Here is a 25,047-nt window from a genome sequence, read left to right as displayed (position 1 = left end):
ATTACCAAGCTTCGTGATCTCAGGCAAGTCGCTTTGTCTCTTGGGTCTCACTCGGTTTGCTTACTTGTCAGTGACCAGACGGTAAAGGGTTGATCTAGAAAGATATTGTGACTCACTGAAGTCAGTGATTTGTAGATGTTACTACCAGGGCTGGGCTCTGATCTGACGGGGAATGTGCTCACTGCGTCTGTCGAGGTTCCCTACACCACTCTGCATCTGCCGTCTCAGCGCGGTGGAGTGGGCTTTCTCGGACAATCAAGGACGAATGATGACAGAGGCCAGGAGCTGAACAGCATGTTACTTTTGGGAGTTAGGACACCTGGGTAATTTGTGCAGAAACTCTGGCCATATAATTTCCTGTCCTTGACTTCCTGGCAGGAAATTTCAAATTTTGGGACCCCCCTATCATCGTGAATAAAGAGGCCCCTCCTCCCACTCACCACCCATGGAAGTGGGGGAAGGAGGAAGGCAGGAAGAGGACAGAGTTCTTTTTTGGCGGGGGGGAAGGAAGACAAAGTTCTTCATGTCCCAGACCTCCAGCCCTGATCAGACTGTTTGAGCAATAACCACACCTGGATTTCTTGGTCTCAGTTTCCCCTCATACAATGTGGGGTATGGTGACCCTCCTCTTCCCCAGGTTCGGTAAGGAAGGAAATCACCACAGGGGCAAATCTGTTACAGATAACATGCGTTTCATGAGAGCCACCGCCACATTCTGTACACAGTTGACCTTCTAAGCACGTGAGGCCTGGGCCGTCCATGGGGCACAGTCCATGGGACACTGGGTGCTCCTTTGAGTCTCCCCAAAGCCTTCAGAGTCTTCCCTCTGTTTAACATTGCCTGAGTTGCCTCCCAAAATGGAGTGTGTGTGACACATGTAACCGTTTGTCACGGACATGTTAGCATGCTGTAGCTCCCAGATGGGCTGCCTCTGCGCAGCTCGCTGAGGTTAGAGAGAGACCAGGGTTTGGTGGGGGTGGAGGGGAGGGGGTTTTGGAGGTTGGAATATTTGTGCTCAAGGCACTGCTTGAGTAGGAGGGGAAAATAGCAATGACACCTGGCTTTCTACCACGCTTTCTCACTCACAACAACCCCAAAGCAGTGTGAGGAAGACACCCGTGTTTTACAGCTGAGGAAACGGAGGCTCATAGGGATTAAAGAAGTGACTTTCCTTCAGAGAATCCCAGGACTGAGGATGCAGGAGGCAGGATTTTGCCTGGGTGGTGGTGGACACAGGCTTGGGGTGTGCATCCACACCAAGCAGGGAGAGGCAGATGAAAGGTGGAGAGTGGACTCCCAGGTTCTTCTGCCCTCCGCAGGCCTGGCCTCCTTTCTGACTTCTCGCCATCTCCTGCCTGCTTCCTGCCACCTCTGTGGACATGTGAAAGGCCCTGACACCCGCCTGAGCTTCCCTCAGGCTGTGCTAGTTTGCTGTCCTTTTCCAGCACAGAGACAGTGCGCATGGTGGTTGTCTCTGAAGTCAGTGGGCCCAGGTTCAAATCTCTACTTCACTTCTTACTAATTTTGTGACCCAAGGCACGTCGTCATTTCAGCTCTGGTGCCTCAGTGTCTGTGGTCAGAAAATGGACATAAACAATACTCACCTCACAGAACTAGTGTGACGGCTCAAGACAGACTACATTTAAAGCACTTACAAGTGAGGCTGGAGCTTAGTAAATTCTCAATAAATATAAGCGTGTTTTTAGTATTTGAGAATAAATTAGTCACTTCTCTAGCACAGATCTTAGCTTCGTGTAGCCCGGCAGAACACCTGACACGGGTGCGTGCTCATCCAGTCCTCTTTCAATGACTGAATGAATGATAATTTATCCGTTACCCAGAAACTTCTAGCTGCTGCCGAAGTTTGAGATCGTTATTGAGAAATAACGATCGCGATCTCGGATACTGCTATGGCTTAAGGTAGTGGGACAAAAGACCGGGGAAGACTGGGGTTGCCCTCGGCTGTGCTGGTTCGGCGAGATCAGGGCGTCCCCTGCCGGTCTCAAGGAGCGCTGCAGGCAGGGCTGCGTCGGGCTCTCCCGCCGCTGAGAAGCCCGTCTTGAGGGAAGGCACGGTGGCATATTCTACTTCCCCTATCTTGCCGTGAGCGAGGGGAAGGCCAGTGCTAACCACTGACACTCGTGAGCTCCGGAAACTTCCCTAGGGCCCCCAGAAGGGCCCAGGGGCAGAGAAGCAGTAGCTCTCAGAATTTTGGAAGTGGAATTAACCTTAGCAATCTAGTCTAATTCTTCAATATAATGGTGAAAAATAAAAGAAATATCTATTTGGTGCTTATTGTGAGTCCTTTACATATATTATCTCAATGAAACCTGGAAACAACCCTTTGGGGTAGGTACCATGCAGAGGAAACTGCAGACAAGTACCTGGCTCAAGGTCCCTCACAAAGTCAGAGACCAGTGGCAAACCCAGGCCCCAGACTCCCTGATCAGTGCTCTCCGCTGTCTCTCCAGGGCACTGGGGCGGGCACCTAAACCTGGGAGTTCATCCCAGGGAGTGGGGGCAGGGGCTGAAGTCCCTGGAGCCCTGATTTTCCCAAGAAGACACAGAGTGAACACTTGTTGATTGACTGACTGATGGAAAGAATAAAGGAATTTGTAGTTTGAAGTGTCCAAGTGGATTCCGTTTAAAGGGTTTGTTGCCGTGGCTACAGGGAGGTTATGCTCTCTCTGTGGGCACCCAGATGTCCAGGACAAACCCTCAATTCCCTCTAGCCCCCTCTCTGGCCTCTAGGATGCTGCCACCAGAGCTTACCACTTCCCACAGACTCACGAGGTCTCCGAGCCTCAGACCTCGCTCCCGCCACCCTGAGCCCAACCCTGCCAGTGCCATTGCCTGCTAGGCCTCAATGACACCCTCCTTCCTTCCTTCATTCTGAGCTGACACTGAAAGTCTGCACCCTGGGGCTACAATGAGGCCGTTCAGAACCTGCAGTGCCCCTCAGAGTGAAACTGGAAGCAAGCACACTATCTGGCAAGGTGGGCACTAATCTATGCTTGTCATCATGGTGACCTGTTTATGTAGACTGAATCCACCTTGACAAATAGAAAAGGGAACAGCCAACTGCAATCTAAGGGACCAGGGTATAATAAAGCATATCTTACCCCTCCGCACAACACAGTGAGGTGAGCACTTGAATTATGTCCCCATTTTACAGATGAGGAAATTGAGAGACAGAAGGATTTACTGTGGTTTTTGGACTATAAGACGCACCCCCCCACCCCCCGGCCCATTTGAGAGGAATAATGGTTGTTAATGCTGCTGTTGAGTTCCGTTTACATTTACATTGGTGAAATATTGTTATTTATGTTATTAAATATTTTACCACATTTTTTGCTTCAAAATTTTTTCCCCTATTTTCCTCTAAAACCTGGGTGCGTCTTATGGTCTGAAAAATATGGGTAAGTAAATTTGGAATTAAAAAATTAGCAGGTGTTTCCAATGAAAAACCATGCACTGTTTAGAGCATACCTTTCTGTGCCATTTTTGTCTTTGAGCTAGTTTGCAAGAACCTATGAATATGCAAATATTCTGTTCACCCTTCCTCTCTTGTGGGAAATTCAGTTTTGCTTCTATTTACAAATTCATTTTAATACCGCTGATCTATAAATGGTCTATTTTTTTTTATTTACCTTGAATGAATTGTAATATCTCCCAGGTTCCCTCATTAATAATAAGGTAAATAGATCTTAATTATGTATAAGAGCCATTTCACTTTTTAAAAAGTGACCTTTTAATACAGGCCATGTAATTCCCCTCCCGTCACTTAGATGAGAAGTGCCCTTTGGATTCAAACCCAGACAGCCGGGATGATGTAGCATCAGTGTTTGTTCTGCAGTTTAGGCCCTGCAAGGCTTAACTGCATTTGAGTAACCACAGCTGTAAGTTAATCAACCCACACCTGAATAAGACCTTTGAAACTAATTCAAACCCTAGTCCTAATTAAAACCTAATGAATTCAATCGTGCTCTGAGGAAAGGACATGTGTGCCACAGCATTCTGGAGAGATCTTAGATCTTAGAAGCAGGACAATTCTGCAGGCCCTTAGATGCCAGGCCACTGAGGAACTGAGGAGCGCGGGGTGCTCTCTCCCAGGTCTTCCTGCAGCAGCTCGGCACTTGGGGAGGCAGCTAAAGCTGGTCCAGCAGACACAGGTGTTCTGTGCTGAGGGGCTCCACGTTGCTCTTTGTGTTGCCTAGGCCTTTGCTGAAGGCCCTGGGAAGTGGGAGGGATTGGGGAGAATTTGGGAGACATTTTCATTTCCCAGTTCTCTTAGGGTGAGTGAGGGAGAAGGGGCCACCTTTCTGCTTCACATATTTCTCTGATTTAAGGGTCAAAAGCCACCAACCTAACTGCAAGGAAGGATTTGGGGAGCTCAACAACATTAAATTTTAATCATGCCTTATTATTTTTTAAATTTATTTTTAGAGAGAGGGGAAGGCAAGGAGAGAGGGAGAGAAACATCAATGTATGGTTGCCTCTTGAGCACGCCCCCCCCGCACTGGGGACAGGACTTAACTCACAGCCCAGGCATGTGCCCTGAATGGGAGTCGAACCAGCAACTCTTTGGTTCACAGGCCAATGCTCAATCCACTAAGCCACACAAGCCAGAGCTAACCATGTCTTATTGACAAAGACTCTCAGTCCCATTGTTCATTGATTGACTTTATTCCTGACTGATCATTAATCTATTTTTCCTCGGTGGGGAATTTATTTTCAGATCTCTATTTTTATAAGTTGATTGGCTTCATTATTGCTTTATTCATTGTTTTTGATTTTTTAAATTTGAAAATTTAAATTTAGTCACATTTTGTTTCATGGTACTTATTTTTTAAAGATTTTATTTATTTATTTTTAGAGAGAGAGGAAGGGAGGGAGAAAGAGAGGGAGAGAAACATCAATGTGTGGCTGCTTCTCGCATGCCCGCCACTAGGGACCTGGCCCACAACTCAGGCATGTGCCCTGACTGAGAACTGAACCCACGACCTCTTGGTTTACAGGTCGGTGCTCAGTCCACTGAGCCACATCAGCCAGGGTGTCATAGTACTTATTTTTATGATTCTTTTTATTTATGGCAAATGGTACTGGTTTTTCTTTTATGATAATTATATTAAATAAACCTGTTTTAAGTACAAAGTGAGTCAACTTTAATACAGATGGTATTATGGTAGCAAAATTCAAGAAGGTGGCATCCAGCCCTGGCTGGCATAGCTCAGTGGATTGAGCGCGGACTGCGGACCAAAGTGTCGCAGGTTCAATTCCCAGTCAGGGTACATGCCTGGGTTGCAGGCCATGACCCCCAGCAACCGCACATTGATGTTTCTCTCTCTCTCTCTTTCTCCCTCCCTTCCTTCTCTAAGAAAGAAATAAGTAAAATCTTAAAAAAAAAAAGAAGGTGGCATCCAAATGACGGAAGGGGGCTGGTCCATAAACAATAACACTGTTTGTTGTTGTTACTGAGTATTCACCATGTGCCAGCTCCAGTGCTATGGTGTCCACAGCAGCACCATCCAGTGGAATCTGACGACGGAAATACTCTGTCTCTGCACCTTCCAAGATGTACATGGTTTCTGAATCTTTGAAGTGTGATTAGTGAGACTAAGGAACTGAATTTTTGCTTTTATTTAATTTTAATTAAACTTAAGTATTCATACTTACTATGTTAGAGCAAGCCTAAGGGTCTCAATGATAGTATTTTATAAAATCTTTATAACATCTATGAAGTATTATTGTCATTTTGCTGATAAAGAGGTTTAGACTTTCAGAGGTTGCCTAAGGTCACAAAATTCATAAGTAGCAGAGGTGGGATCAGAATGTAGATCATTTGACTTCAGAACAGGTGCTCTCAATCACTTCCCACAGAAAAACAGCCCAAAGAATACTCTGTCAGTAGATGAATTGTACTGGGCCAAGTATGAAGCTAAAACTGGCACACTTGGCTAGTTCTATTATGAGAGTGGTGTATCCTGTCATGGATGGCCTTGAGATGTGACGTAGGGGTCAGCATAGCTGTTAATTCTTGAAGAGAATTGAGGTATTACTGAGACCATGGCCAACACTGAAACATCTCCAACTGAGGGCTCATCCCGATGAAGTCCCCAATGAGCCCTGGCCCCAGGCTCTGTTCTCTTCTCCGGCAGGCCGTTTCCTTTTCCCTGGTGCCCCTCGCACCAGCTCCATGGCTCCAAAGGACACTGCTCAATGTTCGAGGACTCACAGAAGCTTGGAGTGCAATGGTCGTCATGTAGGCCAACCCTTAGATCACACAAGCACTGCAACTGGTTCCACTTAAGTTCATGGCCACAAATGTCAAGTGGGCTCGGATGTTCTCTGGCAATCTGGTAATGTATCTCGAATATACATGCTTTCTGGTGACTGCACACACTCAGCACCCTCTGTCCAGTCCTTTTCCTAGGCTGACGACATTCTGTAGCAGACTCATGCTGGCTCTTTGTTCCCCAGGACCTGAACCTGTCTGTAACCCCCCACTGTGTGGTTCCTGGTTAAAGGTAAAGAAAATAAAAGGGTCAGAGGGGTCAGTCTCTCACCCGTCCGCAGGAACTGGATTCAAGAATATATGACCTAGGGTTGGCCAGTCTGGGACTCCCAACAAGGACTCCGGCTTCTTAACTAGGGACACCAAGGCCCAGGGCTCTTTAGAGGTTATTCACAGTGGTGGTCATTGCAGAGGGGTCTGGCAGCCCCAGAGGAGGGGTTTCACCAGACTGTTCCAGTCTGTGCAAGTCCCGTGGCATATGAAGATGATTCTCCGATTTTTATTTATGTTTACTGAGTCACTGAGCTCCAAACTTGTACATTCAGCTGTTTACTTGATAGTTCCACTTAGATACATAACAGGCATCTCAAGTGTTACTGGACTAAACAAAAACTTTTCATCTTTTCACAAAATTTCTTACTTCTTGGTGGAGCTGAGGACAGGAGCCCAGAGTGTCTGAGCAGCACCCCTAGTCTCCTCTCCTCACCGCACCTCGCCTCCACGGTCTACCTGCCCTACTGCCTGCTTGTCCCCCAGAACATTTTCCGTCATGGCCACCTAGGCAAGTTCCCACTTGAATGACAGCATCAAGTGAGTGCACATGTCCCTGACTGAGGGTGATGAAGTCCAGGCTGTGTATATCTGGATCGATGGTACTGAAGGAGGACTTCATGCCATGTCAGGCCAGGACCCTGGACGGTGAGCCCGACTGCAAAGAAGTGTTGACCAAGGGGACTTTTGATGGCTTTAATACTTTACAGTATGAAGGCTCCAACAGTGACAAGGATCTTGTCCCTGCTGCCATGTTTTGGGAACCTTTCTACTAGGACCTCAGTAAGATGGTGTTCTGTGAAGCCTTCAAGTACAACTGAAAACCTGTAGAGACCAATTGAAGGAATGTCTGTAAACAGATAATGGACATGGTTTGGGATGGAGCAAGAATATACTTTTATGGGCACAGATGGACACCCTTTTGGTTGGCCTTCCAATGACTTCCCTGATCCCCAAGGTCTATAGTACTGTGGCCTGGGAGCACACAGAGCCTATGGCAAGGATATGGTGGAGGCTCACTACTGGGGCTGCTTATACACCATCATCAAGACTGTGGGGAAAATGCCAAGTTCATGCCTGCCCACTGGCAATTCCTGAGAGGAACCTGTGAAGGAACTGATGTGGGACATCATCTCTGGGTTGCTTATTTCATTCTGGTCTTGCACAGAGTGTGTAAACACTTTGGAGTGATAGCAACCTTTGATCCCAAGCCTATTCCTGAGAACCAGAATGGTGCAGGCTGCCATACCAACTTCAGTACCAAGACCGTGTGAGAGAACGGTCTGCAGAACATAGTCTGTCAAGAGGCTGAGCAAGCAGCACCAGCACTACATCCGACCGAGCCTGTGATCCCAAGGGGGGCTGGAACAAATGCTTGGGACCTAGCTGGATTCAATAAAACCTCTGACAATTTTCCTTCTGGCATGGTCAACTCTAACACTGGCATTGCATTCCCTGGGCTGTCAGCCAGGAGAAGAAGGGTTACTTTGAAGACTGGTACCCCTCTGCCAACTGTGACCCCTATGGGGTGACAGAAGTCCTCATCTGCATGTGTCTTCTCAATGACACTGGCGATGAGCCCTTCCAGTACAGAAACTAAGTAGACGGGACTTGCAGCCATCAAACCCCGTCTAATTAAGTCTTTATCCCCCTCCCACTCTTGCCCCCTCTCAATTGTCATAACAGCTATAACTCAAAGGGTGGGATATCAAGGTCTTTTTTTATTCTTCATGAAAAGAGAAACAACCTTTTCAATTCCTAAATATTTCTTTTGTTTTAAAGATTTTATTTATTTATTTATTTTTAGACAGAGGGGAAGGGAGGGAGAAAGAGAGGGAGAGAAACATCAATGTGTGGTTGCCTCTCATGTGCCTCATACTAGGGACCTGGCCTGCAACCCAGACATGTGCCCTGACTGGGAATTGAACTGGTGACCCTTTGGTTCACAGCCTGAGCTCAATCCACTGAGCTACACCAGCCAGGGCCCTAAATATTTCTTATCTTAGCCAAAGGCACCACCATCCACCCAGTTGCTTCAATCAAAACCTTAGGCGACATCCCTGATTTCTCTTTTCCTCCTAGTGTTCACAGCCAATGGGATGTGAGTCCTGTCGACTCTACCTTCAAAGAACAGTGTCTTCATTTAATGCTGTCTATAGATTCTGCAACTTTAAGCAAAATGACCTATAATGAAAACAGTTTTAGCACAGGCTAATTTATACAAACAAGAGTTAAGTTCCTAGGACATGGCATCAACTTTATAATGAAATAAGGTTGAAGAAGTCTGACTTCACGTGTACCAGCACCTAGACTTTTGCAATAACTTCTGTGGTAGGCACCCCCTGTCCAAGATGTCTATGTTCTAGTACCTGAAACTTGTGAATTTGTTACCTTAATGTGTTTAGGAGATTTTGAAAATATATTAAATTAAGGGTCTTGAGATAGGAAGATTATTCTGGACTTTCCAGGTGGGCCCAATGTAACCATCAGGCCCTTATAAGAGGGAGGTGGGAGAATCAGAGTCAGGAGTGGACATGATAATGGAACCAAGAGGTTCTAATGATGTGAGGAAGGGGCCACGAGTCAGGGAATATGGGTGACTTCTACAAGGGCAAGGAGACCTCTTTTCCTCTGAGATTCCAGCTAGAACACAGTCCTACAGAAACACTGACTTTAGATATCTCACCTCCAGATTTGTAAAAGAATAAATTTATGTGTTTTTTAATCCTCCCCTGAGGATATATTTACTGATTTTAGAGAGAGAGTGAGGGTGGGAGGGAGAGGCGGGGAGGAAGAGGAGAAGCATGCATGTGAGAGAGAAACACAGGTCGGCTGCCCCCTCTGTGCACCCGGCCTGATGGTGTCAAACCCACAACCTTTTGGTGGATGGGATGATGTTCCAACAAACAGAGCCACCAGCCACGGCTCATGTTGTTTTAAGCCTCTAAGTTTGTGGTGAAGAAAGCTAATGCAGTCATCTAATGGTCTCCCAGTTTCCTGTTCTGTCTCTCTACAGGGCATTCTCCACACCACAGACAGGCAGAGCTTTTAAAAAAGATCGTCACTGTCTAGTTTAAAGCTTAACGAGAATCCAAACTTACCACGGCCATAGGCCCTATGTGACTCCCCCTCCAAGCTGTCCATACTCCTTCACTCCTCTTTGCTGGTGCCCTCTCCACTCCCACCCGCAAGCCCCAGCCTTGTGGAAACAGGACAGCCTGTTTCCCTTTTGGGACCTTTGTTCTAGCCATTCATTCCCTGCTGTCCGTCCCCATTCAGATCAAAGTTTTCTGACCTAAACTAGTTAGTTTCCTCGCTACTGTCATTTTTATCACCCTGTTTACTTGTCTTCACAGTACTCATTATCTGGAGCTATACTTCCTACTTTGTTTTGTTGTTTATTTCACTTCTTCTTTAATCCAAGTTCCAGGAAACCAGGAATGTAGCTTGCCTTGCATTCTGCTGTATATTACAACACAGGCTAAGAAGCTCTTAGTAAAAGGCCATTGCACGATAGAATGCTTGACTTTACAAAGGACCTAGGGATCAAGTTGGCTACTGGCATAGCAGGGCCTCAAACAGCAACCGGTCTCTCACTGAATTCAGAGGTAACACTGAGATTGGATTCCGGTCCCTCTTGCTAGAGGCCCTTCAGCCTGGTCAGAGAAGAGGGAGAATTCAGAAACTATGAGAATTTATAATATCGATGATAAAAATAGTAACATTTAATGCCTGGACTTTCTATGTGCCAGGTATTGTTCGAGGTATTTATCGTTGCCTGATGTACGCACTTAAACCACAACCCAGGCTCGCGCTGAGAGGGAATCCAACCGGCGACCTTTTACTTTGCGGGAGTGCGCCCAACCAAGTGAGCCACACCAGCCAAAGCTAGACTGAGGGGAGTTCTGATGGGTGAAATCCCCGACAGCCAAAAGCCCTTAGGATCGGGCCATTCACTGGACCGGACGGGACAACCCAGAGCGCAGGCGCATGGCAGGAGGGGCGGGGAGGAGCGAAGGTAGGTTTGAAGGAATAGAGTTGATGTCTAAAAACGGAAGTCCCACCTCCAGCCCGACCGGAACTTCCGGCTCCGATTGCTTGGGTCTTAGGTTGACGGGGTGGGGCCGGCGGAGTCGGGATGGTTCTGCTGGAGAGTGAGCAGGTATGGTTAGAGTTGGCACGCCGAGGCAGGGATGTAGTTCCGGGTTTAGTTCGGGACCTTTGTTTTCCTTGGTGGGTGGGATTGGGACCTGGCGAGGTGGGGGTTTGGGGCTGCCTAACGGGGCCGGATTTGTTGTGTTTCAGTTCCTGACGGAGCTAACCAGGCTCTTTCAGAAGTGCCGATTGTCGGGCAGCGTGTTCATCACCCTGAAGAAGTGTAAGCAGCTGTAGACTCGGCAAGGCCGGAAGGAAGCTGGGAGGCCGAGCGATGCCCCAGCTTGGGTGCCCAGAGTCTGGAAACCCGGAGCTGAGTCTGCGGCGCCTCCCCGCCTTCCCTTACTTTTCTCCACCTTGTACTGGGCACAGTCAGGGCTGAGAGACCGAAGAACGTTAGGGGCTGTGGCGGGTGCTGCCCCTAGCACTTAACTGTTTAACACGGTTCCGCTTAACGTGGGCCCCAGTGTGTCATGGCTCTTCCCCTTGTCAAGGATCCCAAACCTCTATTAGTGGGATTTAATCTGCTTTGATATTACAGTATTCCTGTCGTGGAAGTAGCAAGTAGTTGCCCAAATTTTGGCCAAACTGTCGACAGTGGTGGATGAGGTGCTTAACAGAACTAGAGCAATGCAGGTGGATTAGGTGTCCTGTTTTTTTCCTTCCCTAATTATTCACATTTGAACTACTCATTAACAACGTCTGTGGCTGTGTTCATCGGGATGTTTTTCATGCAGATGATGGCCGAACTAAACCCATCCCGAGGAAAGGTTCTGTGGAGGGCTTTGAGCCCTCAGACAACAAGTGTCTGTTAAGAGCTACTGATGGGAAAAAGAAGATCAGCACAGTGGTGAGTTGGGTTCCTAACACTATGGTTTTTGAGTTTAAACAAACACTAATTTAGCACGTGGCATATCCGAACCGTGTTTTGTTTTTGTCTTAAATAAAGGCTACTTATTGTGTAGCTCCCCAGATGTTTTGGGATCAGGGCTCTTTAAAAAAATTATTATTATTACCTTAGTAGTAGAAAACTCAAGAGTGAAATTAAGTCAAACACTTGTTCTAAGTTTTTTTTTTGGAAATAAAATTTGCATATTGTTCCTTACTCTTAGTAGAACTGTAAGGAACAGTTGGCATAAGTATATAATTACTTACACCCTTAGTCTGCTGTGCTGGGCCTTACATGAACAATTTCTTGTCACCAGATGATGCTTTTAAGTTGATTATTCCTTTTCTTTGTGGTCCATGTAGTAAACACGTGGCTATATGTAGGCTTGATACTTGTGAGAATATAAATTTAGTCAAGAGCTCTAGTATTCCCTTTCAAGGTGGAGGTGGAATATGGCAAAGCAAGAGATTCCCTGAATTCCAAACAAATACAGGCTTACCTCTTTTTATTGCACATTGCTTTATCATGCTGCCAGGTGTTGAGTTTCTTACAAACTGAAGGCAAGACTGTCCACTAGGGAAAAGGTGGTAACTTGCTTTATTGCGATACTCGCTTTACTGCATGGTCTTAAACCAAACTCACCAATGTTTCTGAGGTGTGGCTGTGCTACTTCATTCTGCTGGGCAGAGGTGGAATGCCCTCCAGCCACATCAGTATAGGATGTTTGTGAGATAGAAGATCGTAATTAGTTGATGCCTCCCTTTACCAGTTATCTCGAGAGGACATTTACAGTCAAGTTTAAGTGGTTTTTAAAAATACAGTTGGGTATCATGAAATACAGAAACCTAAGGAGTTTTTAGAGGTAGAATTGCTTGTTGTGGTAGCTTGCATTTTGCTTAAAATAGGCCTGAATTAATAGAAGGAGGCTTAGAATAAGATGCAGAGGGAATAGTTTAAATATATCTTGCATAAAAGATTGGCACTTGGTCCTCTGACACCTCTCAGAACCCCGGGAAGAAAAAGTCAGTGCCTTGTGTGAATGGGATTCCAGTGGAGGTGAGCAGCGTGCCCACTCCTGCCTCTTTCCCATCTTCGTACAACTCTCATGTGGGAAAGAGTCCAGAGCTACTCTGCTTGTTCCCCAGGCAGAGGAAAGTGCAGTAGAAAAATACCTTAGTGTATCATGATCTTGAAGTTGGGAAGAAATATTTTAACAATTGGGATATTGTTTTTGTGAAGCTTTTGAGTTACTGTCTAAGGTGAGGCAGGGGATTCCTATATGGATACTTGGGGTGACCTTCTTTCCCCTCTCCTTTTACAGGTGAGCTCCAAAGAAGTGAATAAGTTTCAGATGGTGAGTTTCTGTTGTTCCCTATGTTCCCTTTCCCAGGGCAAGCGTCAGCATAATGTCGAACACTGGGTTAAAATCGATATTTAGGTTCACTGCTCTCCTATGATGTTTTACCAGTAGTTTATGAGCGTATAGCTGCGAGGCTATGAACTTTACTTTCAACACTGGTACTGTCTTCCTTTCTAGTTTTTGTTTTTAAGATTTTATTTATTTTTAGACAGAGGGGAAGGGAGGAAGAGAGGGAGAGAAACATCAATGTGTGGTTGCTTCTTGCACGCCCCGCACTGGAGACCCAGCCCATAACCCAGGCATGTGCCCTGACTGGGAATCAAACAGGTTGCCCTTTCTTTCCGGTCTGCAGGCCGGCACTCAGCTCATTGAGCCACATCAGCCAGGGCTGTTCCTTTTTAGTTTTCATAAGCTAGATTTTGCCATCTTAGGCTTCAGATATGCTCTACCTATAGTAAAGTTGAACAAGAAGTTGCCCACATTTACTCACTCGTGCTTAAAAATAAACGTGCAACTCAATGCAAGTGAGTGTTGCAGACACTGCTCTAATGTGAAAGTATTTCTTCATATACCATTTTCCTTCAGGTACACGAGTCCCATGATACTGTCTGCTTTATCAGGTAGACTCTGATTTTTGGCAACACTAAATCCATTATGGAAATGGGGCAGCTGTTCCACCAATTTGCACCTCTTCCCACTAAGGTTGTGCTCTGTATCTTTTAGGCTTATTCAAACCTGTTGAGAGCTAACATGGATGGGCTGAAGAAGAGGGACAAAAAGAGCAAGAGTAAGAAGAGCAAAGCAGCACAGTGAAGAGTACGATTCCCTGTTTTCACCAACTGACCACTGAATTGCTATTTTTCCTCTGGTTTTTACTTTTGGCCACAAAGCTAGGTTTCTAACTCCCCTGCGTTAACTGTTTTCATGTGAGATTAGGGTCATTCGGATGGAAGAAGAGCTGTGATGTTTACAGTGTGGCTGTGAGAAGCCACTTTACTTTTAGCCTGGCTGACTAGTCTGTGTTGCAGAGCTGTGTACCCCCGGGTTATGTTTAAAGTCTCTGCAGCCACCTGCGTGAAGAGCAACGTATTATTAAACCTGCCTATTTATCAGCATAGACTATCTTTTATTTATTCCTTTCCCTTCCCCATGGTGGTAGTTTCTAACAATAATTACTGATTCTGGAATGATAATGATTATGAGCAGGCTTTTACCCCAATCTTCTAGGTTATTGGAGTTAAAACCGGAAAATTTCATTAGAAGTTGTGTTAGCTCATGGGTATTCTTCCCAACTGGTTAATCATCATAGTACCTTTAGTAAATTTGCATGAGTTCTCATAGTCAAATGAGAATTTGCCTAAGCACCTTTGGATAAACATATTACAAAATTAAGGATAAAGATTGTAAGTTAATGATATTTGATTGTGCCCTTCAGTTTGGACATTTTCATGTGCTCAGTAGGGTTAAGGTAAGAAGAACAAGGCTGTTTTTTTCCTCTCCTAGCTCCACAAAACCTTTAGTGTCAATACCTTTGCAATTAAAAAGCAGCAAATATATGAAAGCATTTATTATACTCAAAAAGATAAATTTATATATGTATATAACACATGAAAAACAAAGCTCCACTTTGTGAAACATCTAAGAATGTAAAGTTACAATGAATGTACAACATTTTATAGTGTAAGCTCCTGTCTGCACGATGCAATGACTCCTTCAGGATCAGAATAAGATTCTGTAGTAGTCATCTCTGTAGCTGTACAGGAACAGCACAGACACCCTGCAAAAGAAAGGAAAAGGCAGGGTCAGTATAACGGGTGAAGAACAAGGTTAATGAAGAATTATTTTCAGAGTAAAAGAGATGGAAGGCTAGGCACTGAAGCATTACACAAGTTTCACAAAGGCTGTGAACTGGCTAGGGTCTGTAGCAAAGGTCTTAGAGAGGGGCCACCTGCCGTTGCCTTTAGGGGAGGATCACAGGAACAAGTGGCCTGGGACATGAGGACAAAGCAAGACTGTCACAGCTGTTTTTAAATATTTAAACATTTCTAGGAGTTACCTGGGTGATTAATAATGGGGACAGTTTTCCCTGGGGCCTGTTTTGTTACTGACAAGACTGGCTGTGACACAGTTCTGAGGAAGATTAAGTGGTTACCATTGCAGTTCTAATATAACAGCTTATCAGCCACCAAATCTCAACAGGACAGGACAGTATGAGGAGGGGACTCAAAAAACATTTATTTATAAAAACTGTGTATTACATGTTTAAACTTCAGTCACCTTCAAAGTACTCTCCATTTGATGCAATACACCTACTGCAACTTTTCCACTGCTCAGTTTTGCACTCATTGATTTTGATGCCTGTTAGTGCTTCTGGGGTTTTTTGTTTCACCTTGTCTACACTGGCAGGACATTTCCCCTTGAGGACATTTTTCATCCAGGTAAACAAAAAGTCACTTGGGGCGGGATTGGGTGAATAGGGAGGGTGAGGCATAGGGGTCATGATGTTTTTGGTCAAAAACTGCTGAATATCACTCTGTGTGGGCAGGTGAGCTTGTGAATCACCCATAATGAAATGGGCAAATGTATTGACAAGAGTCTTCAAAAAAATTCTTCACTGAAGCCAAGCACAGCCTCTCACACCACCACCAGCTGGGACACTGATACAGATGGGTTCCCAGAACACTCAGTCACCTGGCAGGGGAAACCTGTACCACAAGGAGCCCGCCTCCAGAAGATAATTCCGGGGTTTTTTGGGGTTCCCCCCTTGTATACTATGTCACTTTAAAATCCTTAAGTTTTAATCCGTTTTGAAATCTGTGATGCCTAAGTGATAACTTACTTTTTTTCTACTTTGATGTTATAAATTTCATCACAGACCAATTTCAGGTATCTTTGCTTTGGCAGGCGTGACAGCAGCTGCTTCACGGTTGTGTCAAATGCCTGTTCATCAGCATCCCACTAGGAAAAAACAGATCAGGCTTAACAACAGGTACTAGGGTTTACTAACTGGCTTGTTTTTGGGTCAGTAATGAAAGGCTAATGCCATTCCCCACTTTAACTATAGTGAAGAAATCATTCTAGGGGGAGACACTAGGACTGGTGGGGCAACTGATGGGGTTCCTCCTTTGAAACATCAGTTTTCTTTACAACAGACTACCTTATTAGATCCTGGTTAACAATATTGCAGCCACACTGTGCTGATGTGACTTTAGACCAGTTATTTCTACCTATTGTTTACTTTGTGTAAAATGGACATACCACCTCTGATGTGATTCCATTTGAATGGTTCATAAAGCAATACAATGTCAGTATAGTGGTATTTACAAGACAACACAGAAAATGCAGTATGAAATGTTACTTCTGGGACAAGGTTCACTTTTCATCTGATTTAATCTGTGACTAAACACTCTGGATAGACAAAGTATTCTTTGAAGTGACATGTTGCAAAAATCACCTATAGCTAAGATTAAGCTATTAAGCATTCTTTAAATTTTTAAAAATATTTTTTTAATTTATTTTTAGACAGAGGGGAAGGGTGGGAGACGGAGAGAAACATCAATGTGTGGTTGCCTCTCATGCACCCCCTACTGGGGACCTGGCCCACAACCCAGGCATGTGCCCTAGACCAGGAATTGAGCCAGTGATCCTTTGGTTCCCAGGCCTGCACTCAATCTACTGAGTCACACCAGCCAGGACACTTTCCTTTTTTTTTTTTTTTTAAAGCTTTTATGTACTTATTTTTGCAGAGAGGGGAAGGGATAGAGAAAGAGAGGGAGAGAAACATCAATGTGTGGTTGCCTCTCATATGCCCTCCACTGGGGACCTGGCCTGCAACCCAGGCATGTGGCCTGACTGGGAATCAAAGTTACTAAGCATTCTTAATAACAAAGGTTTAACTATTCAAATTTTTAAAAGTTCTTATTTGGTTACTTGATAATTGGGGTATGTACCTGTAAAAAATAAAATATGACAATTAAATTAACTTACTTTTTACAAAAAGATCTTCCATATAGTTACATAAATGAGCTTTCCTGGTTGGAATGAAGGTTTGCAACAGCAGAGCATGTACAGTTGTTTTTTTTTCTTTTTTTTGGAGAGAAGCATCAATGTGTGGTTGCCTCTCCCATTCCCCCTACTGGGGACCTGGCCTGCAACCCAGGCATGTGCCCTGACTGGGAACTGAACTGGCAACCCTTTGGTTCGCAGGCTAGCGTTCAATCCACTGAGTCACACTAGCCAGGGTAGAGCATGTATAATTTTTAAGAACCTATATGCTACTACATTGCCTAGGTTCAAATCCTGGTTCTGCTACTTAATAGTTGGTTGACTTTGAGTAAGATATTTAACCTTTCTACTTTTGTTTTCTGTAAAATGGGGATAATAACAACAGTACCTCTCTCTTAAGGTTGTTTTGATTAAATTATTTTAATAATTATAAAATGCTTAGGACAAGGCCTGCCTGAGCCTGACACTGAATAAAAGCACTAGGTATTTGTTAAATAATCTCTGAAATTTAGAAGATAGTTACTAGAAAAGTATTATTCCTTCAATCTGATTTAGTAATATACCTAATTTTTTGGACTGTAAGATGCACCAGACCAAAGACACACCTAGGTTTTAGAGGAGGAAAATAGGAAAAAAAAATTTGAAGTGAAAAATGTGGTAAAATATTTAATAACATAAATAACATAGGCCGTCCCCACCCCCCAGCGAGCCAGGTAAGTTACATTTGGACTATAAGATGCACCCCCTTTCCCTTCTAAATTTTTTGGGGAAAGTGTGTCTTATAGTCTGAAAACTATATGTCACATGAAGGAACAATGTTACCAAATTTCTGGAACTGCCATTAGAAATACCTAATATTACTGAGAAAATAATGCCATTTTCAGTTTTCTTTTGGCAGAGCCTTGGGACTTTAAAAGCCATAATGCAGAAGAGTTCATTTTGCTTACCTCCAATGATAAAAACTGTAAGATTGTTTCTTTGGGGAGATCCACCTGTTAGTACATAAAAATGCATGTCACCTGACAGGGAACCCACAGTGGCACATAATGATGACTTATGGTGATGTCATCACTTCGAGGGAGCAACATGATCAGGGCTGGCAGATTCTGGGGAGCCACTGTGTGAGCCATGAAGCAGACTCAGTGGACTGTGCATGGACAAGGGCTCAGCCCCGGTGAACCGACACTCCTCGTTCCCAAACCACACGCGCTCCAAAGGCCTCAAACGTTTAAAAAATGATCTTTGTTTTCACTCCCCCCTCATCTTGCACAGGAAGACAGTAAGAGAAACAAACATAAAACCTTCCATTTTCTCCCCAGTTCTTTACAGATTTAAATTCCATGTGGTTCCCATCAGTGGTAATAGGCTTGCACCCCAAAGCGGCTGACACTGGGTGAAAAAGCCCTGACCTCTGAGGGAGCTACTTTGACAGTCTGGGCGGAAGCCATCCTCAAAGTGTTAAAGAAAGCAACTTACAGCCAAAATTTCAATTTCACTGCTTTTCTGATGTAAGTTGGCAAGGGACGTCTGAAGTCGGGTTTGTACCTAACAAGAAATCATGTCGGAATTCAGAACCTGTCAGATCAAGCCATTGTTCTTGTCATTTTATCTTCTATCCCAGGAAATAATTACAGATGACAAACCAAAGCCTAGAAGGGATCCCAAATATTACCCTAGGACTTGCTCTTAATCCACCTCAGAAAGATGTATGTGTATCCTATTATGATCTCAGGGGCAATGAGATTTCATAGTTTATCCTTATACTTTGTTTAATAATTCACGTAGTTGCTTATTTCTGTATAATGTTGAGACGATGCCCAGGAAAGGCCCAGAGCAGTGGCCCTGCGCCAGGAAGCAGGGAGATTTCCGTGCCAGGCGAGGTTTGGGAAAGGGGAAGGCGACAGCAGTGAAAACATGGGACTGAAATATGGTAGAAAGCTGTGAAAAATAAGTTGCCACGAAAATCCTGAGACACGGCAGAGCTTACAAAAATGAGGTAATCTGATCTTTCGTATCTCAAATTACATTTCTGAAAAATGGCCACTCTCCAGCACTCCTCTCTTCCCAGGCGAGGCCAGTGTCCACCGTGCTCATCGGCTCCGTCCCTCCCGCTCGCACGCCTAACCTTGCCTCCCAGCCTGTCTCAGTCCTTGAGGGACCACCTCCGTGAGGCAGACACTGATCTCTGTCTCTCCCATGTGTCTGCAGTACATTACTAACGCTCACGTTAAATACATTTAATTCCAGTTTTCTTCCTCCTTTGTGGCTCACATCAGAAAGCCTGGGAAACTCTGCCTCGTACCTGAGTTTCATATCGCCGCCTAGTGCTGGCTGACAGCTTCTCCGGGGCCACCACGCTCACAGTAGGAACAACTGCTGTGCTGTGGATTTCAAACAGACCTGGAACAGAGAGAGTTTCAGAATTCATGGCCTTATCTGGTCCTATGTTCTGTAACACACCACAGAAATGATGGGGATGTAACAGAACCCACCCTGGGGTGGCTCTATGGACTAGATTATGTCTGGGCCTTGTTTCCTCTCTCTGCAACTGCCCACACTTGCCCAGGGAGAACCCAGGACCCCAGCACCCAGCAGTTTTATGCTTCTGTCAAGACCAACAGCCTTCTCTGCTCAGGTGGGACTGGGAGCTGAGAAAAGCATAGGGAGGCAACACAAATCACCAAAACCTCATGAACCTTAGAAAAAAATCAAACATTATCTCTGAAACTCTAGGACTTCCTGTAAACCCTCAAAGCATTTGAAACCTGAAGGTGCCAGAGAGTCAGTGCTAACAGAAGTGAACCAAAAAGACCTAATTCTGCTAAGAACCAAATATATCTTCTCGTGGACGTAATTTGGGCATTTCATTTTCAGTATGATCATGTGATGAAGGTGAAGGCATAACTAGCACCATTGTTCCCGCTTGGCTTTCATGAAAATAAAATGTATATAGTGTCTTTCTTCAAGGGATTTCAAAATACTTTTCTTCAATCCTCTGAGTGGGGGAAACTTCCAGGAATATGGCCCTCATTTAATTAATCTATACCATAAACTATGTTGAAGTACTTATTGAATTTTGAACTGATTGAACTACTTATGAAAATAAGACAGTAAAACAAAGAAGACCAGGATCAGAAGTCAAATGCTCAGTTGTCATTTTCTCATTTTCTAGGGTGTGAGTTTCAAAACATGGATAAATTTCATTTGGTACAATTAACCGTATATATATATTATTTTAAAAATATGTATTTCATGCAACAAGGAGTTAGCCACAGTCAAAAGTGCTTACAGCAAAGACACACAAAAGCATTATTATATTTAGATTATAATTAGTAATTATACCTGAAGCGTTAGAAAATGACCCCTTCAGATTTTGTACTGCAAGGTTATCGGAAGCTTCTCTAAAAACAACCAAACAAAAACAATTAGAAAACAGTCAATAAGCCAAAAGCAACACAAATTACTTACAGTGAACCATTTTTTTCTATTAAATGTAAAAGTATTTCATATAAATATTGGTTATTAGTGAAAGAAAAACAACAAATTTGCACTTATGCTCTTAGTCAAGAGCAGGTAAAAACTGTAAGGATGTCATTTCAAATTAACAAATGCCTAAAGACAACATTCTGTTTATTCAGCTGGGTTGGAAACCCTGGCTCAACGTAAGAAGCTAATTTCATCGAAATATAATGGGTGGTTCCTTCCGTTCCCCTCACAATACAAGGAAACATTAGCATCAGCAGGCCCCGCCTCCATTATGGCAGCAACCTTGGCGATCACCCACAGGAGACCATTTAGTAAACAAGGAGATCCTTTCAAAAGCTGTGAATGAATGTTCTTTAAAGACTGTGAATTTACAGCCTTTGAGAGACACAACCGCACTCCATCTTGGGAAAACAGGAAAATAATCATATGAGAGGAAAGATTTTAAACCTTTCTTTCTAAAATTAAATTCTATCTGGCCTATTAAGTGTCTTAATAATGTTCATGGACTCAGTCACAATTAACTGACCTTTTTGTCTTCTTGAAATCACTGTCTTTGATTTGGATCTGCAACTCTAATACTTGGTTAGTTTAGAAACATACTACCTCAGAAAAAGCCTGATGATGAATTTATGCAAGCGGGGTGCAGACTGGAGTGGGTGGAGCCAGAGAAGGTAAAGAAACAAAAAACATTTATATAAGCCAGGATTTCTCAGTCTTGGCACTATTGACATTTTGGGCCAGATAATACTTTGTTGGGGGGCTGTCAGTCCCCCAACAGAGTCCTGTGCACTGTGGAACGGTCAGCACCACCCCTGGCCACTACTAGACACGAACAGCACCCCTGGCTGTAACCACCAAAAACACCTGCAAACACAGTCTCGGAGGGCACAACTGCTGCTGGTTGAGGATGATGATGTAAGCCAAAAATTTATTATTCTCTGACTATGAATATATATACAAGAGTAACAAATATACAGAACAGCTTTAAGAAAATTAAGACCTTAATAAGAACACAAAAAAGAAAATTAAACCTCTTGTAATCCCAATAACCAGAAATAACTACAAGTTAAAAATGTGGTACATCATCCCAGACATTTTTTTATATGTATGGGTTATGCATTTTGGTTGAGATAAAAATAGGATCAGGCCCTGGCCAGGCAGCTCAGTGGGTCACAGCACTGTCCTGATTCACCAAGGCTGCAGATTTGATTCCTGGTCAGGGCGCATACAAGAAGCAACCAGTAAAAACAAATGGGTGGAGTGACAGCTCGATCTCTTTTTTTCTCTCTCTGTCATCAATAAATAAATTTTTTTTTTTAAAAGGGATCATACCGTATATCCTATCTGTGGAAATCCTTCCATGGCGATAAACTCGGCTTTACTAGAACTAAAGGCTGCACAGTATTTCACAGTATCATAATTCAAACAGTCTTCTAGTAATGAGTATCATATTTACTATACATGAAAGATTCTCAAAGTATGGTCCAGGGACCCCTGGAGGTCCCTGAGACCCTTTCACAGGGGGTTTTGCAAGGTGAAAATTATTTTCACAATAATCCTAAAATATTACCCTTTTCACTGTCATCCTTTCGTGAATGTGCAATGGAATTTTCCAGAGACCACATGATGTGTGGTATCACAACAGACTGAATGCAAAAGCAGGTATAACAATCTAGGTTCTTCTATTAAGGCATTAAAGAAGTTAAAGAGATGTGAAATAATGCATTAACATTTGCAAAAATGTGAAACAATGCCACTCTTCGCACAAAATTCATTTTGTTTTGGATAATACAGTTGTTTTCCATTAAAAATATGTTATTTGGGTTAGCATGTAATGAGTGTATTACTGTTATTTTAAAATAAGTATTTAAAAATGTTTACATTTTATGTTCTAACACAAATTGATAGATATAATCCACATAAACTAAGCGCTTCAGGGTCCTCAACTTTTAAGGGTATATGTGGGTTCTGAGACCAAGAAGTTTGAGAACTGCTGCTATAAACAGTGCCTTGATAGACATCTGTGTATCTATCTATCTCTGTGGAATAATTTTCACTATAAATTCCTGAAAGTGGAATTGTGGGGTCATTGTATCTTTTTTTTTAATTAGTTTTAAGGCTTTTAAAGTGCACTAAATTCTTTTTTTTTAAGATATTTTATTTATTTATTTTTAGAGAGGGGAAGGGAAGGAGAAAGAGAGTGAGAGAAACATCAATGTGTGGTTGCCTCTCGCACGCCCCCAACTAGGGACATGGCCTGCCAACCCAGGCATGTGCCCTGACTAGGAATCCAACCAGTGACCTTTTGGTTTGCAAGCCAGCGCTCAATCCACTGAGCCACACCAGCCAAGGCTAAAGTGTATTAAATTCTTATGTAGAAAGCTGAACTAATTTACATTCCTATCATGAGTATATGAGATCTCTTCCCAGAACATATTGACCTTTAATTGACAAAACACTACTGAAATTCACTGATTAACAGACCAAATAAGATAATGGCAGATAGAGTTTGGCAGTTGAGGCCTTTCAAAATGATAAAATATCCTTGACATGTTTTGGAGAACACTTGATGAAAATAAGATATGGCCAGTCTTACGCAGGGCACCACACAGTTAAACTGCTGAGCTGCTCAGAAGCAACAGAACGGCTCACTGAGAGTAATGCAGACCGATCTTTATTTCCAAAAGGGTCCAGCTGACTTGTAAAGTGAATGTGCATATGTTCTATGCAGGAAGTTGCAGCTGATTTTCTGGGCTTTTGTTTATTAAGGTTACCTGAGGGTCCTTTCATCACTGACTTTAGTCCTCAGTTTCTGCACAACGTGGTCCACAAGATCAGACTCCAGCACGCGTTTCTCTGTTTGCCTTTCCTTCTCGAAAGACTTAACCTTAAAGAGAATGAAACAGATCCATCATTTTGGAAGCCAACAGGCTAAATTAGAATACTACAGTCAGACAAGGCAACAGTTGAAGTTGGTGTCCTAACCATGGGCGATCTTACTTCCCATAGAACATTTGGTCAAGTTCAGTGACATTTTTGGTTGTGAGAGCTCTGGACTGTGGAGCATCCAGTGAGTAGAAACTAGGCACGCTGCTAGCAATCCTGTAATGCATAAGACAGAGGCCTTCCCAAGAGTCATCTGGCCCAGGATGTCGAAGTGTGGCTGTTGAAAAATGCAAGTCTAGACCAAAATAGCTTATCACAGGTGACAGAATTAAAAAAGACAAACCAGCTCCTATTTCATGTCATTCTTTCACACATTCTTTCCCCTAAACATCCTCTGGTCCGTTGCCAAGGTTCCTACAACTCCTTCCGCTCCTTTTCAAACCCAGGTGCTGTCTTCCTGTTTCTATGGTGCCTGCCCTTCATATCTCCACTACTCTGGCCAGCACTCCGCCTCGGTTTGCGCTGGCCCGTATTCCTCCCACTGCTGTCCCTGTCTTCGGTTTTCCCTCACTCCATTCCACACTACAAATCCCTGCCAGTTAGTTTTCTCATACACAATTCTGATCTCTCCTTCTGTTAAAAACATACAGTGGCTCCCCGCTAATCACTAAATAAACTCCGAATTTCTTGACTGGACATTTTGGCTCTCCACAATCTAGCTAGAACCACTCTTTCTGGCGGAAGTCCCCTTCTTTACAATCTTCCTGCTTCACCCAAAACTGACTATTAAGGGTAATACCAGAATAGTGCTCTGCTGGCCTGCCTATATCTTTCAGATGACCTAATGAAAGAACTACCATTGCCTTTGCTATTCTTTCAGTTTAAGAGTCCCTTTCAGCACATACCTATATCCTGCCTATCCATGATAATCCAGCATAAATCTCACCGCCACTCTGAAGACATCCTTGCTAGCTCTGAAATAATCTGCTAGGCTGTTGAATCCTCGGAGAACTTTCTCTGTAAGATTTTTATGGCATTTAGCATTTTCTACGTCATAATCATACACAAATGTCTTATGTTTCCTACCAGATTGCAGGATCCTTGACAGCAGAACCTGGGGCTTAAATGTCTCTGTATCCATCATGGACCTAAATTTAACCCCTCCCACACTGAATGCTTAAATGTGTTTGCTGCTGAATGGATGAATGAAGTGATGCCTTGCCCTTCAAATATGATGATGATGATGATGATGATATTACCCATCATTAACAGAGGCAGAAGCAAGACTGAAAAAAGTTGGGCATGCTGGAATGATGTTGAAGTGAACAAGGCCACATTTAATGGAGATAAAGATGAACTCCTGAAAGTAAAGCCTCCATTGTAGGAGACCAGTCAGGCATGGTAATAACTGTAAAAAGCCTAATGGGGCCCTGGCTGCTGTAGCTCTGTGGATTGAGTGCCAGCTTGTGAACCAAAGGGTCACTGGTTCGATTCCCAGTCAGGGCACATGCCTGGGTTGTGGGCCAGGTCCCCAGTAGGGGGCGCATGGGAGGCAACCACACACTGATGTTTCCCTTTCTTTCTCCTTCCCTTCCCTTCTCTAAAAAAATAAAGAAAATCTTTGAAAAAAATTTTTTTTAAAAAGAAAAGTCTAATGGGTTTTAGTTGAATTCAGTATGCATGAGCCAAAGGAATCACATG

At 43.7% G+C, this 25,047-nt stretch overlaps 2 protein-coding genes and 1 pseudogene across 2 annotated transcripts in view; 2 read left to right on the top strand and 1 right to left on the bottom strand.

Annotated features, from left to right (window-relative positions):
• The first annotated feature begins 7,064 nt into the window (after positions 1 to 7,064).
• Positions 7,065 to 8,165, top strand: LOC123808604 (annotated as a pseudogene).
• Positions 8,166 to 10,631: 2,466 nt separating this feature from the next.
• Positions 10,632 to 14,081, top strand: SRP14 (signal recognition particle 14). Its single transcript, XM_045822522.1, has 5 exons — positions 10,632 to 10,727; positions 10,871 to 10,943; positions 11,458 to 11,570; positions 12,931 to 12,963; positions 13,693 to 14,081. Exons 1-5 carry the CDS (start codon positions 10,704 to 10,706, stop codon positions 13,780 to 13,782), a joined length of 333 nt encoding a protein of 110 aa, XP_045678478.1. The 5' UTR covers positions 10,632 to 10,703; the 3' UTR covers positions 13,783 to 14,081.
• A 440-nt stretch (positions 14,082 to 14,521) lies between these two features.
• EIF2AK4 (eukaryotic translation initiation factor 2 alpha kinase 4) overlaps positions 14,522 to 25,047 on the bottom strand; it is a 101,934-nt gene continuing 91,408 nt past the window's right edge. Inside the window, exons 33-39 of the mRNA XM_045822521.1 lie at positions 23,235 to 23,347; positions 20,317 to 20,375; positions 19,277 to 19,374; positions 18,451 to 18,519; positions 17,922 to 17,966; positions 15,809 to 15,927; positions 14,522 to 14,746 (exon numbers count right to left, since the gene is read on the bottom strand). Coding sequence (XP_045678477.1) covers positions 14,689 to 14,746; positions 15,809 to 15,927; positions 17,922 to 17,966; positions 18,451 to 18,519; positions 19,277 to 19,374; positions 20,317 to 20,375; positions 23,235 to 23,347 — 561 coding nt within the window. The 3' untranslated portion in view covers positions 14,522 to 14,688. The remainder of the gene's footprint in view (positions 14,747 to 15,808; positions 15,928 to 17,921; positions 17,967 to 18,450; positions 18,520 to 19,276; positions 19,375 to 20,316; positions 20,376 to 23,234; positions 23,348 to 25,047) is intronic.

The sequence above is a fragment of the Phyllostomus hastatus genome, unplaced genomic scaffold (genome assembly GCF_019186645.2).
Source record: "Phyllostomus hastatus isolate PE091 unplaced genomic scaffold, TTU_PhHast_1.1 phas_scaffold_501, whole genome shotgun sequence".
NCBI lineage: Eukaryota > Metazoa > Chordata > Mammalia > Chiroptera > Phyllostomidae > Phyllostomus > Phyllostomus hastatus.
Note: the sequence above shows the minus strand (reverse complement) of the source record. Positions and strands in the feature narration are given on the sequence as shown.